Raw genomic sequence first — 15,258 nt, forward strand, 5'->3', positions numbered from 1 at the left:
CAACCCCCTGCCTAGGCAGGAAACCCTATACCGTTTCAGACAAATAGCTATCCAACATCTTCTTAAAGACTTCCAGTGTTGGGGCATTCACAACTTCTGGAGGCAAGCTGTTCCACTGATTAATTGTTCTCACTGTCAGGAAATTTCTCCTCAGTTCTAAGTTGCTTCTCTCCTTGATTAGTTTCCACCCATTGCTTCTTGTTCTACCCTCAGGTGCTTTGGAGAATAGTTTGACTCCCTCTTCTTTGTGGCAACCTCTGAGATATTGGAATAATGCTATCATGTCTCCCCTAGTCCTTCTTTCTCTTAAGCTTTCTCTTAAATAGCTAGCTTCTGGTGCAGCACATTAAGAAGAGTGAGGCTTTCTCCTCACACGTTATCAAGTGCAGAAAGCAGTTCTTCTTTCTCATCATTGAGTTGCGGTAATTGTGTGCTTTTACCACCCGAAGGCTCTGGGCAGTCCTGTTGCAGCTGTTCTTCAGCCAAATCTCTCTCAGCTGCTTTGAGTCATTTCCCTTCCAGAGGTGCCTGAAATTGTTTCAACGTCCTTGAAGTGACATTTAGAGAGGTATCTAGGGAAGCATCCATGGGAGTCATAATACATATTGAGTTTGACAACAACCTTATGGAAAACCAACTAGAATATAATAAAACTGTGATAGTTTTCTTATCTGTTAAAATAAATGCATTATTTCAGTGTATCCAACAATAGTTCCAATTTGTTCTTATGGTTTCAGTTTCAGCCAGAAAAGGCTCCTGTCTTACTTTGGCTCCAAGGTGGACCTGGAGGAACATCTATGTTTGGCCTCTTTGTTGAACATGGACCATATGTTGTTCAGAAGAACCTCTCTTGCAAGTATTTCATTTGTTTCTAATGTAATACATGGGAGTATAAACACATATTTTTATTTCTGAATATTCATTTTTTACAATTCATTTTCCCCCAAATTTTAATTGTAATTCTGTTGTTAAGTAAAGTGTATTTAACAGCAGAACATAGCTTTCCTATTCTGAACAAGTGTAAGTAAGGAAGTGTATACTTGTTGATACAAAACTGGTACTTGTGTTTGAGATGAAATATGGTTACAATTCACTGTTACAAAACTTGAATCTGCCTGTCAGTTTGATAATAATAAAAACATTGGACAGGAATCCAGAGCCCAAGTTGTATAATACAGTACTTGGAAATATTATTATTAGTTTTTATTTATTTATCTGGGGTGCAGGGGGAGGCGACATATCCAAAATGTATTTTGGTACACCGAATTCATCTCAGATTTCTACAGTTTGGTACATTGATGGTAGCTGAAATCATATTCTGGTTTGCTTGCTTTAATAGTGACTGAAAGAAAGTTTCCTTGGACCTCTAAGTTCTCCATGCTGTATATTGACAATCCAGTAAGTTAAGAATGAATAATATTTTATTTAAAATATTAAATACATTTAATATTTTGAACATCAATTCTTTATAGTATGAATAGCAGCATGGTATTGGTAGGCAGGTGCACCCATATTATAGTACCTTTAGATGAGTGTTTCTATCAGTAGCGCTGATTTACCATCAGCTTATCAGGTACTTAGGAGCAAAGGACTTGATAGTAAAAGGAAACAACAGCCAATGACTTAATAGCCAAAAACCAACACTCCAATCAACAACTAAACATTTTATTACTACTACATAAAAAAGACTCACATAAGTTATGCCTGAAAAAAAGAGGAAGGTGGAAATCCAAATTTTCTAATCTGAAATCTTACATTCCTCCTCCTCCTCCTCCTCCTCCTCCTCCTCCTCCTCCTCCTCCTCCTCCTCCTCCTCCTCCTCCTCCTCCTCTTTCTCTTCTTCCTCCTCCTCCTCCTCCTCATCGTCTACTACTACTACTACTACTACTACTACTACTACTACTACTACTATATTACTACTATACTTTTATCATTAAATTTATTTGCTATCTATTTCTCAGTTCAAGGCAACTCTGAGTGGCTTACAATATAAACAGATATACAAATATCCAGACAATTTACTAATTTACAAATTTGCCCATTAGTTTTTGTGAAATTAATGAAATTGACTTCTGAATAGACATGAATATAGACTTAAGTGCAGAGTAAAACAATTTATAGCTGTAGGAGAAACTGTTACATTTTATTTGATGTGGAAAACAGCAAAAAACTGAATTCTTTGTTCCTCACATGTTCTCTTTAACTATCAGGTTGGAACTGGCTTCAGTTTTACAGATGATCCGAAAGGATATGCAAAAAATGAAGATGATGTAGGAAGAGATTTGTATAGGTAAGTTAAAGCTGAATTTCTCCCCCCCCCCCATAAAAGTAAGTACAACAATAAGTCCTGCACAGCTTTTTGTAGAGATTTAGACTATTTACTAGAGCTGAGCAAAGCGTTTGCAGCAATCTTTGAAGTATTAAAGCAGCTGTCTTTTATAAGGCTTCTTCACTGTTTCCAGACATCCATGTATCCCTGCTTGTCCATGTATGCATGTGTGCATCTGTTGGAGCAGCTGTGCAGGATTATCTCACTGTGTGTTAAATACACACAGACAGCCAAGGACAGATTTCAAAGCAGTCATGCAATACTTCTTTATGATATGGAAGAATTGCATGACTTCTTTTAATTTTAAGGAGTGGTGCTTTGCACAGTTGTAAATGATCTCTTTGAATGAGTTGCATATGTTTAATATTTACAGCTAGTCCTGACTTATGACAAAAATTGGGACCTGAATGTCTAATCCTAAGACTGGGTGATTATTAAGTGAGTCATGCCCAATTTTTCATCATGACTATAAAGTGAACCACTGCAGATGTTAAATGAACTGTGTAGTCATTAAGCAAATCTGGCTTCCTCCAGTGACAAAAAGTGAGCTATAAGCTTATACTACAGTGTCTCAGTGTATTAATTGATATTATATTTGCATTTTCAGTGCGATTGTTCAGTTTTTCCAGCTTTTTCCTGATTATCAGAAAAATGACTTCTATGCAACAGGAGAAGTAAGTTTGCTTAAACATTTGTCAATTTGTGAGTAATTTTTTATTTTACATACAAACATATTCTATTAAGGAATATGTTTTTATCTTAACTGTTTGTATGAATATGTTAAAGAAGAAATAAAACTTCTATTAATTAATAGAATTGCTGATACAGTAAACAGCAAGAGTTCTAGACAGATAATTTGATCACTCAGAAAAAATTATTTCAAAATGAGATAACATTTGGAACAATATATTTGATTCTAATTGTAAATGCGATATCATTATGCAATCATGCAAGCAGAATTGATAAAGGGTATATAATGAATTGAACTTGCAAAGCAAAATAATTAAACTCTTATTGAATGGCACTGATTTATCAGCTCTAATGTAAGTTCCTTTAGTATTGGAAGCTCAATTGAAACTTTCTAAGCTTGCTTTTTGAGAGGATAATCAATTTTCCTGCAAGAAAGTTAAATATTACTTAGACTTACCGTATTTTCCAGAGTATAAGATGCACCTTTTTCCTTCAGAAAAGAGGCTGAAAATCTGGATGTGTCTTATACACTGAATACAGCATTTTTTACCTCCTGAAACCCCGCCCCCTTCACCAAAATGGCTGTGCAGAGCCTGTGTGAGGCTTTCAGAGAGCTCCTGGTGGCTGAAGAGGGCAGAAATGAGCAAAAAACAGGCCATTTTTTGCTCAATTTTGCCTCTCCCCCCCCCCAGTCCCCAGGAGCACTCTATAAGCCTCCTAAAGGCTATGCAGGCAAAATTTTTTGACAAAAAACGGGTCTGTTTTTGTGAAAAACGGTCCATTTTTTGATCATTTTTGGCCCCCACCCCCAGGAGCATCTACAAGCCTCCTAAGGGCTATTCCTGCCTTTTTTGAAAAAAAAGTGCCCGTTTTCACGAAAAACTGGCCGTTTTGGGGAGGTCTGCAGAGTTCAAAAACTTTTTTTTTATTTGCCTCTTCAAAACCTTGATGCTTCTTATACTCCGGTGCATCTTATACTCCAAAAATATGGCATATACCGCTTTACAGTCTTTTTACCGAACTGATTCAACCTTGAGCTGGTGATATTCAAACTGCCAAATTGCTGGCATTCAGCAGAATTAGCCTGCAATACTGCATTCTAATCACTTGCACTACCATAGCTCAGAACAAATAGAAGAAAGGCAGTAATTTTTTCCAGTTACCCTTATTGTTAACATTCCGAGCTGTGGAGCTTATTTACATGTGAGCATACAGGAATTCAGATTTAAATTTTGTAAAATAATACAGATAGATCCATAAAACATCAGGCAAGGGAATTGTAAGTAGCCCTGTTTCTTGTTTTACAAAACAGGGGTTGAAAACCAAGTTCTTTTCTTTCTTTTCTTTTTTTCAGATTTTTCAGCCAGAGGTTAATTTTGACTTCTGAATTTAACCTGTAGCATTGGTTTGAACATAAAGAATTAAAATTCAGTTTTGCAACTTTGTTGTTTTACCATCTTTCTCCAGAAGTTCTTGCATTTGGTTATCTATTCACCAGAGAAATAGATTTTTTTTTTGATATTGTAAATATCTCCGCTGATATTTTTCTTCTTAAAACAACTTTCCCACATTTGAGATAAAATTCGTAGCAATATATTGGGTATAATAGCTCTAACAATGCTTTTGTTCAGTTTGTTGTTGCTGGTAATCTTTCACAAATGATGTTTTATAGTCAAGAGGTACTGTTTTTACTGGATATTTGTTCTCTGACAGATTTTGTCTTTAAAGGTTTTTTTTTTTTAATTAATTTTTGCCAACAGAAACAGTTAAAGAGGATGGACATGTAAATAATAAATCTGAGATTTTTTTGACACCCTTTGCCTCTAGTGACCAAAATCGTCTTGTTTTCATTTCTGAAACATTAAAAAGTTGCTTTAAATTATTACTAAAAAGTTAAATTATATACATGTTTTCTCTGAGTTATACTATTTTGCAGACTTATAGTGAACAAAGCGCTATTTTGGTTAATTGTTAAAATGCTGGGATAGAAACTGGGGAACTATGAATTCTAGTCCTCTTTTAGGCATCAAAATTGCTGGATAATCTGGCTCAATCATTTGCTTTTGCGCAAATAGGGAAAATAGGAGGAGAGAGCATTCTCTATGCCTCTGAGTTGTACAAATAATGGTTTGGTGTGAATCTAATAAATAAACAGAATTTCCTTTTTTTTAGTTAAACAAATGTATAATTTTCTGTTGATACCAATTGACTAACAGAGAAGACATAAAGGAATTTATGTCTCTTGACTTAATTTCTCTTGACTAAGAGAGAAGACATAAAGGAATTTCTTAATATAGAACATTATCATTTTGTGTTTTTATTTCCAAAGAAACATGTGAATGCTTAATATGTTTCCCCAAAAATAGAGAGGGTCTTATTTTCTTTTGGCCCCTGGAATAAACGCTTGGCCTTATTTTTGGGGAGGTCTTATTATTTTTGAGGTACAGGAGGCAGTGAGCATGGTCACCTCATGGCTGCTGCTGTGTTGCAATATTTTCCAGGAGGGCTTATTTTTGGGACAGGGCTTATTTTTAGCACATACGCTCAAAAGTCCGATTGAACTTGTTATCTGGGGAGGTCTTATTTTCAGGGAAACAGGGTAAGATATGGTGGTAAGCAAAAATAACAGTTTTACCTAATGTGATGCTGTTCAGATATTGCCTAGATATTGAAATTTGTCCACATCTGAAACTCTTAATTAACTAAGGGTATCAGCCTACTACTTTAGATACAATATAAGCAATTGTCATCTAAGTTGGATAATGTATTAAAAATCCCTACATATTAATGATTCAACCATTGTATTATCTTTAGTCTTATGCAGGAAAATATGTGCCAGCCATTGGATATTATATTCATAGCAATAATCCTACAGCAAATATAAAGATCAACTTCAAAGGTGTTGCCATTGGGGATGGTCTATGTGACCCTGAAGTGGTATGATTTCTATATTTTTTATATTCTGAAATTGCAGACCCCAAAAGAACATAATTCTGATTGGTACCCAGTCAGTGAAAATGCTTTTAACCTTAAATATGTGATTAGAAATTAGGTGCAGCCCAGTGGTGGGATTCACTTACCTTCCTATTGATTCGCAAATATGAGTGCATACTCCACCAGAGGTGGTATTCAGCAGTTTCTGACCAGCTCTGGAAAACCGGTAGTGGAAATTTTAAGTAGTTTGGAGAACTGGCAAATACCACCTCGGACTGGTTCAGCCCCCATCTATTCTCTGCCTCCCAAGTCCCACCTGCCACATCCACCACGTCATCTACCAAGCCACGTCACGCACACTAAGCCACACCCGCAGAACTGGTAGTAAAAAATTTGGAATCCCACAACTGGTCTGTGCATGCGCAGAAGGTTGCACATTATGTTGGGGCATGTAGGCAGAGCCTCCCACAGCTGCCACTAACAGTTTGCCCAAACCGGCTAAATACCACCTCTGGTGCAATCCCAGCAAGATGGCTGCATAAAAGCCATTGAAATTTTACTACAGTGTCAATGTATAGTGTTAGCTTACTTTAGCCCTGTGTATAAAATTCAGCAAAAGTGTATTGATTTTGTTATGTTCTTATCAATCTTTTAAATTACTTTTTACAATGAAAACAATCGTGACTAATATTGTTCATTTTCTTGATCAGATGCTGGGAGGCTATGCAGAATTCTTATATCAAATTGGCTTGTTAGATGAGAAGCAGAAGATATATGTCCAGAATCAGACTAATCTGGGACAACAATACATCCAGCAGAGAAAATGGAAAGAAGCCTTTGAAGTATGTCATAGAGGCCCATATGATGGCTTTCAGCAATTAAAACCATCTGAGCAGAGTAAGGGGTCAGAAGGAAATCAAATGGAGGTCACAAACTTGATTGCAGCAGCAGCAAAAATAAAACGAATAGGGAGAGAAGTCATTCGCCAATGTTCCTCTAAAGTTTACATTGGATTCCCTTCAAACTTAAGCACTTGAGTGTGTGTTTACATAGGCATCTCTTTTATGAATTGCTTTAATTTCTTAATTCTGATTTCTGAATGTCCTAAAGCTTTTTCGTATCTCCAGAAATTGGAAAAAAAAATAATCTTGGAAGTTGTGAGGATGCTTGGACATATTTTTCATATCTTTTCTATCCACAAATAAGTATTCTAATTTTTTTCAGACACTTGGGGAAAAAAATGGTTACCATACAGAATTAACTGACATGAGCCACTTTGCAGCATCTTGCATTTCCAGCAATCTAATGAATCTTCCATATTTTATAAAATCGTCTTAAAAGAAGAGAAGAGAAAACTGTTTATTTAAAATAAAATTGTTGCACTGATTTTTGCTGATATCATGCAGGCAAGCTTAATTTCTGGAATATTAACTGCAGTAGCTGCTGCTTTACATAAGGAGGAGAAAAATATTTGCTGGTACAGACTGAGAGACCCAGGTCATTTAGACCATATTTTTTCCAAGGAATAAAATGACATTTCCTCTCAACTTATTTTGGAGACATTTGATTGGGATAGCTTTCTTTTATGACTTTAAATATGGTATTCACTTGGATCTTGAGGCAAGGAGGTATCTTTCTTTTAGTATTTATTAGTACAAGTATATTTTACCAACTTTTCTAGCTGTGGGAACTGTAGAACAGTGAATAATTGACATATTCAATAATGAAAATGAACATGTTGAACTTGCATGAATTTCTTCATTAGGTATTTGATACTCTGTTGAATGGTGATAAAACTGGAAGTCCTCCTTATGTTCATACTGTCACAGGATGTAGCAACTATTTCAATTTCTTGAAGTGCGAAGTAAGTACTTATAAGAAAAGGCAGATATATTGAAAATGTACAGTGCATTCAAAAAGTAATCAGACCCCCTTCACTTTTGTTATGCTGCAGCCTGATTCTAAAGTTGTTGAAAATCATTTTTTCTCATTAATCTACACTCAGTACCCCATTATGACAAACTTATGACAAAGTTAAAATAGAATTTTAGAAATTTTTGTAAATTTATTAAAAAGAAAAACTGAAATATCATATTGACTTTAACTGTTCAGACCCGTTGCACCAACACTTGAAATTTGGCTCAGGTGCCTCCCATTTCTCTTGGGTGTTGATGATGTACTTTTACACCTTGATTGGAGTCCACCTGTAGTAAATTAAATTGATTAGACATAATTTGGAAAGGTACACACTATAGAAGTTTTCACTGTTGATAACGCATACTGTAGAAGACCAAAGCCATGAGGTCAAAAGAACTGCCTGCCAAACTTAGAGACAGGATTATTGCAAGGCACAGATCTGGGGAAGACTACAAAATTTCTGCTGTGCTGAAGGCACAGTGGCCTCCATAATTCTCAAATGAAAGAAGTTTATCTCCATCAGGACTCTGCCAAGGGCTGGTTGACTGGTCAGACTGAGTCATTGGGGAAGAAGGGCATTAGTAAGAGACCAAGAACATGATAGTCACTCTGATAGAGTTACAGAGAGCCTGTGTGGAGTTGAGACAGAGTTCCATAAGGAAGTTCCAGAAGAATTATTGCAGCCCTCCATTGATTTGTGCTTTCTTGCAAAATAACACCTGAAGAATTCTCAGACGGAGGAACAAGATTCTCTGATCTGATTAAACCAAAACTGAGCTATTTGGCCTCAACTCTAAATGTTATATCTGGAGGTAACCTTAAGACCTCAGAGCCAGTTATGTTTTTTATTAGGTCAAGATGTCAATGAAGGCAATGCTACTGCTGTAGTAACATAGGTTTCTTTCTCTTCATCAGCATTCTAACTTATTCTGTCTTGTTCTGAGAAATGTATTCTTTTTAAGAAGAGATATTTTTTCTTCCAGACCTGTGGTCCAAAGCTATTGGCTAGATTGCCTGCCTAGATTTTTTTCATATTGTTAAGTTTTGTTTAAGATACTGAGGGCAAAAATCCAGCATGCTGCATGAGTCGGGCTGTTGGATCTAGTCCAGCAGATACAACTCTTATTTAAAAGAGCAACTAGTAAAGTAATATTCCAACATCAGAACTGATTTAGTATATTTACATTAACTTGCATTTTTATTACCAAATATCATATCTTTTTACAAACTGCTGGCTTTTTTCTTCTTATGAAGTTAATTGATCTGAACATACTAAATTGTTTCATCATTTCAAACATGAACATGAAACTGCAAGGTCAATTGTTTCAGTTCTTACAGATACAGTGTTAAGTACAGTTGCTGCTATAAGAAAGAAAGCAGAATCATCTAACATGTAAGTTGTATGAATTTATTTTCTAGCTTTGATGAAATAATTTTATATGTATTCCTCCTTATCATTTTAATAACAGGAGCCTGAAGATCATGAATATTTTGGAAAGCTATTATCACTGCCAAACATAAGAAAATCTATCCATGTTGGAAATTTGACCTTCCATGATGGTTCTATGGTTGAGGAGCACTTGGTTGAAGATATAATGAAGACAATAAAACCTTGGTTGGCTGTTTTAATGGATAATTATAGAGTAAGTAAGATGCCAGCTTGAGTTTCTTACTTGTCAGTTTTAGAACTTGGATATTTAACATTATTATGACTTATATTGCATTTTTATAAAAGACAAGTATACTGTTTTAAGTGAGTGCGTATAAATAATTTGGAAGTTTTGCAAAGATAGTCAAGTTTGTTTTTACCTAGGTGCATCTTTGTTTTACTTTTCTGAAAAGAGGTGAGATAGTCATATAATTCTTTCTGCGTTAATTTACAAGTCAGTAATATAATTTTTTCTCTCCTGGCCTAAAAGTTGGTTATGGCTTGATTGTTACCTTGCCAAGGATACGAAAAAATGAAATATTAAATTAAAAAATTAAAACATAAAATCTATTAATAGAATCTATTTACTCCAGAACTACTGTTCATATATTGGAATTAGATTGGCGGAGACATAGGTTTAAACCTTATTGGGCATACAGATTACTGACTACATTTGGATCAATCTTTCTCTCTTAGTCTCATCTATCTACTCTGTTTCCCTGAAAATAAGACCTTCCTGGATAACAAGTCCAATCGGGCTTTTGAGCGCATGCGCTAGAATAAGACCTACCCCAAAATATGCCCTCCCCAAAATATTGCAACACAGCAGCAGCCATGATGTGACAACTCTCGCTACCTTTTGCACCTCAAAAATAATAAAACCTCATCGAAAATAAGGCCAATCACTTATTTTGGGGGTCAAAAGAAAATAAGACCCTATCTTATTTTGGGGGAAACACAGTACTAAGACCTTTTTTTGAGAGAGATAAAATTAGTAGTATGGTGGGGGGGAGGGGCTCTCCAAATAATCATCTTGATTTGTCGGTTGAAATGTAAATTCAAAAAAATAAATATCTGTCACTTGTGCCCCTGCATTATTCACAGACAGTTATTGAGCAATGTAGATAATTATAATCAACATATTATTGAGCGTAACAAGTACATGAAATTTTTATTGAGTTCATGGAAGATCAAGATTTTCTATCTCTTTTAGAAAGAGTCAAATCATTCTCAGCTTGATGAATCTTACAGAATTTTTTTTTTAAGCCTAGCACATTTTAGTAAAAAGGATTTAAAATACACATATGCTTTCTATGAAAATAACTAATATAAAGGATTCTTATCTTGACTTAAGTGCTAGAGCAGTGATGGCGAATGTTTTTCTGCTTGAGTGCTAAAAGTGCTCCCACACGTGTGATAGCGCATGCGTGCACACCCACACCCATAATGTAATACCCTCCCCTCCATGCATGCATGCCCAACTCCCCCCCCCCCCCCGTTTTCCCTGTGCATGCATACAGGCCTTACTGAAGCCTCCGGACTTTTGGTAAGCCTTTGGGCTGTTTTTTGCCCTCCCCAGACTTCAGAAAAGCCTTCTGAAGGTTGGGGAGGGGAAAGGAAATGGCCCAATGGGCCTACTGGAAGTTTGTTTCTGAACTTCCAGTAGGCTTGTTGGGACTATTTTTTGCCATCCACAGGCCCCTGGAGGCTTTCCTAAGTCTGGGAAGGGTGAAAATCATCTCCCTGCCTCCGGAAGGCCGAAAATCAACTGGAACTGATATAGACCAAAACCTCACATTTCCTCAGATAGGGATCCGCGTGCCATAAATTCGTCACCACGGTGCTGGAGTTTGCTGTTAAATCCAATATACAGTATTTGTGTATTTATATACTATTAAAACACCCATTGTGTTAATTTGTTTGTAACCTCGTTAGCCCAAATGGTACATTATACTGCAGGTTTGAATTAAGGTAGATAAAATCTAACTTTAAAGAATGCATAAAAATTGAGAACCCGTTACTCCCAAAGAATTGAACTTTTTGTGTGTGATGCAGGAAGGGCTATGCTTAGGATATTTTCAAAACCTGATTGATCCAAAGACTGAGGGGAATTCTTTTATACGCCTCTTCCTCCCCTTGACTCTCCCAGTTTCCTCTCAGTCTTTTGTCCATACAGACTAGTGCAATTCTTCAAATTGATCATGGTGGTGCTAATTGAGGCTGCTTCTCAGCAGTGTGGAAGGCCATTTCAGCTATCTTGTCTTCTCTCCAAAGACCACCTGGAGCAGTGTCCAGTCCCTGGGAAGACAGGGGTGACAGGCTCCGTTTGAGCTCAACGGGAGCGGCTGCTACCTCGTATCAACTTTCGGCTGGTGTGGCAGCAACAGTGTGCCGCTCCGAAGCCTCTGATGGTGCCGGCAGTCATTTGAAGATTCCGACGGCTTCGGCAACCATTTGACAGGTTGGTGGCCATTTTGAGAGACCCTGAAGGCCACGAGGTGGCAGCCATTTTAAGGAGGTCATTTCTCATTATCTGTTGGCTATTTTGAGAAGGCGAATACTTTTACTTACCATCGAGGCTTTTTGGCCATTTTAAAGCAGCAATTGCAGGTAGCAGCCACAGAGCTTCCCGCAGATGGGTCTCCCGGGGATGCCGAAGCAGCGAATTAAGGACACGTGGGTGGGGGAAGATGGCAGAAGTCAGAGATGTCGCTAGGCAAGCTTCCCCAAGGGATCAGGCACCAGGGGCAGAGGAAAATGACAGGCCCTGTACCAGGGCAGCTGCTTCTAAGCCTTTAACTGCCCAGCGCCCCTCCAGATGAACAATGCAGACAGCGAGCTCTGGAGAAACCATTAGCTGGGACAGACAGGCTGTAGGAGCCCATAGCAGGCCTAACCTTCTACATCGCTCCAGGCCCCTAGCCAGACCTATTAGGCACCAGGGAGCCAGGTCCCCAGCAAGGGAGTTCAGCCCTTCTCCCTCTCCTCCTCCTCCTCCTCCTCCTCCTCCTCCTCCTCCTCCTCTTCCTCCTCCTCCTCCTCCTCCTCCTCCTCCTCCTCCTCCTCCTCCTCCTCCTCCAAGGCTTCACAGGCACCCCAGGATGGAAATTTCCCCATCACCTTCTATCTCTCTGAGTGCAATTAGGGACGTCATGGGGGACGCCCTGGAAGGCACTTCCAGAGATTTCCTCCCTGTCACTGATCTTGCGCCCCAAGGGCCAATTGACCACTGCCCCACAGGGGAGGATTTAGAGGATCTGGTATCCTCCCAGATAACAGTAGGAGGTTTATTGCCTCATCCATCACCAAGGGTATAGCCACTGGCTTGAGGTAGCATGAGGACAAAACGCACCAGGATAAAAGGTCTCAGGGATCTCAGGCTAAGCGCCTAGCACCTCGTGCCGCCATGAGAGGCTTCTAGACCGGCTTCCCCCTCTATGGTTAGTGGAGGGTCCGTGACAGGTGTGGAGTTCCAACGGGAAATGGAATTATCTGAGGATGCGGAGGCACCTCTCCTTGATCCTGCAGTCTTTCCCCGTCTCTCTGTTCCCTCTATGTTCAAGCTCTTATTCCATAAGGCTTGCAGAACTACTAAGTTGGGAGAGGGAACCCCTGCGGCCTCCTCCAAGCCACGAGACCCCATGTTTTCCAATACTTCAATGGACAAGGAGGAAGTCCCAGTTCCTCTATTGGTCCTAGAGGTCGTGAAGAAGCAGTGGGCATGCCCCTCAGCCTTTCCCAATCCAGGGAATAATGACAGCTGCTTCAATGATATGGAGCAATCCTTTCTCCAAGCACTGCAAGTCTCTGCCGTGGACGCTCCATTAGCTGCCTTGGCCATGTCTTCAGCCTTACTGTCAGGTGATGTAGTGGATAAGTTAAAACCAGACGACAAGAGAGCGAAACTTACTTTGTGTAAGAATTTCCAGGCCTCCGCATGGGCTGCAGCTGCGTCTTTATTTCAAGTGCACTATGGTATTGTGGTTCCACCAGCTACAAAAGCGCATACCAGCCCATGATGACCGTCTCTTGCAGGACATCACTAAAATTATTGCTGCCACGCAGTTTTCCGCAGATGCAAGTTTAGACTCCATTAAATATGCATCCTATGCCTTATCGTCTTCTGTGGCATCTAGGCGCCTTCTCTGGCTGCGCAACTGGCAGGCGGACAATAAGTCAGAGTGGCACTTGACATATGCCCCTTATTCAGGTACTTCTCTATTTGATGAATCTCTAGACCCGATTCTCATAGAGAATAAAGATAAGAAGAAGGTCTTACCTTCCAATGTTAAATGCATTGAAACATGACTGGCCCCTTACTACCGTAAGCCCTCATAGAGGGCTCCTGAGCCAGATTACCAACACCAGAGATATCTTTCCCTAAGGTTGGACAGACAAAATACTCGCCCATACTACTAGGATAGGAATCGATTCAAGGTCAAGGGCTGGGAAGCCAGCCCTTCCGCAAAGGGAAATGACTCCAATCAAAGTCTCCCCTTAGGTGGCCGCCTAGTACAATTTGCAGATCACTGGGACAGAATCACAACAAATGCATGGGTCAGAATGACAGTGAGGACAGCATCCTGTTAGATTTCCTCCCCCTTCCCCTGAATCTCTTCAGGACCTTTCCCCCATCAAGGAACCCGGAAAGGTGCCGCCTAATGGATCTAACCATTCAACACTTGCTGGAGATCCAGGCAATAGAACCGGTTCCAGCGGTGGAACAGGGGTTGGGGTTTTATTCCAACCTCTTTGTTGTCCCAAAGAGTTCAGGGAATGAAGGGTGATCTTGGACCTCAAACGCCTGAACTCCTACTTGGTCTACAAGTGCTTCAAAATGACCTCCATGAGATCCATATTGCAGGGGATCAGACAGAGGGATTACTTGGCGTCTGTGGACCTCACAAAGGCATACTTCCACATTCAGATCCTATCACATCCTCTGAGGCAAGTACCTAAGGCTCTCATACAAGGGGTCACACTACTAGTACAGTGTTCTCCACTTCAGTCTAGCCTAAGCTCCACGCACATTCACGAAAGTCCTGGCATCATTGGCAGCTCACCTACGCTCCACCCTCGTGAGACTCCAATGCTACCTCGATGATATTCTTGTACAGGCTCAGGCACGTACGCAGGCATCCCATGATCTCCACCTCACAATTCGGACTCTACAAACTTGAGTTTTCTGTGAACTTCCAAAAATGTCAGCTCTCACCCACAACCAAGATTCTTCATCTGGGAGCGGTAATAGATTCAGCAGCAGGACTAGTCCTATTATCTCCAGACCGGCGCTTCAGTCTGCAGACATTGGTTCGACAGATGCACGCAAGTCAGTCCATTTCCATCTTGGATCTGTCACATCTCCTAGGCAAGATGATGTTGTGCATCAGGATAACTTCCTGGGTGCACCTGCATGCAACAACTCTACAATTGTCTCTCATCCCATATCAGAAGAGACTTATGAGCAATTCACCGATGACAATTTCGCTCGAAGCTGACGTGCGACTGTCTCTACAGTGGTGGCTCTCGCCGGCTCTAAAACGCGGATCTGAGTTCAGAGAGCCAGAGAGAATCGTAGTCACCACGGATGCCAGCCTATTTGGTTGGGGGACTCTAATGGGATCCAAACTGGCGCAAGGCGGCTGGACAGTCTCAGACCTGCGCCACAATATAAACTGGCTGGAACTGAAGGTGGCTTCCCTGGCACTTCGTCAATTCCAGGACTCCTTAATCGATCAGCATGTCCTCCACCTGACGGACAATGTGGCCACAAAGGCCAACATGAACCATTGGGGGCATACACTCCAGGAGCCTTTGTCTAGAAGCGCTAAAGCTCGGAACTGGGCAGAGAGACACTTGTCTTCAATAGTGGTGGAGCACATCTTGGGGACAACCAACCACCAGGCCGATTGGCTAAGCCGAACAACCATAGACCATGGGGAGTGGCAACTCCATCCAG

At 39.9% G+C, this 15,258-nt stretch overlaps 1 protein-coding gene across 1 annotated transcript in view; it reads left to right on the plus strand.

Annotated features, from left to right (window-relative positions):
• Window positions 1-15,258, plus strand: part of CPVL (carboxypeptidase vitellogenic like) — a 59,502-nt gene that overhangs the window by 28,394 nt on the left and 15,850 nt on the right. Inside the window, exons 4-11 of the mRNA XM_081932911.1 lie at window positions 738-852; window positions 1,340-1,398; window positions 2,211-2,290; window positions 2,937-3,003; window positions 5,834-5,956; window positions 6,664-6,795; window positions 7,719-7,817; window positions 9,340-9,513. Coding sequence (XP_081789037.1) covers window positions 738-852; window positions 1,340-1,398; window positions 2,211-2,290; window positions 2,937-3,003; window positions 5,834-5,956; window positions 6,664-6,795; window positions 7,719-7,817; window positions 9,340-9,513 — 849 coding nt within the window. The remainder of the gene's footprint in view (window positions 1-737; window positions 853-1,339; window positions 1,399-2,210; window positions 2,291-2,936; window positions 3,004-5,833; window positions 5,957-6,663; window positions 6,796-7,718; window positions 7,818-9,339; window positions 9,514-15,258) is intronic.

Source organism: Natrix helvetica (genome assembly GCF_964273705.1).
Source record: "Natrix helvetica genome assembly, chromosome: Z".
Taxonomy (NCBI): domain Eukaryota; kingdom Metazoa; phylum Chordata; class Lepidosauria; order Squamata; family Natricidae; genus Natrix; species Natrix helvetica.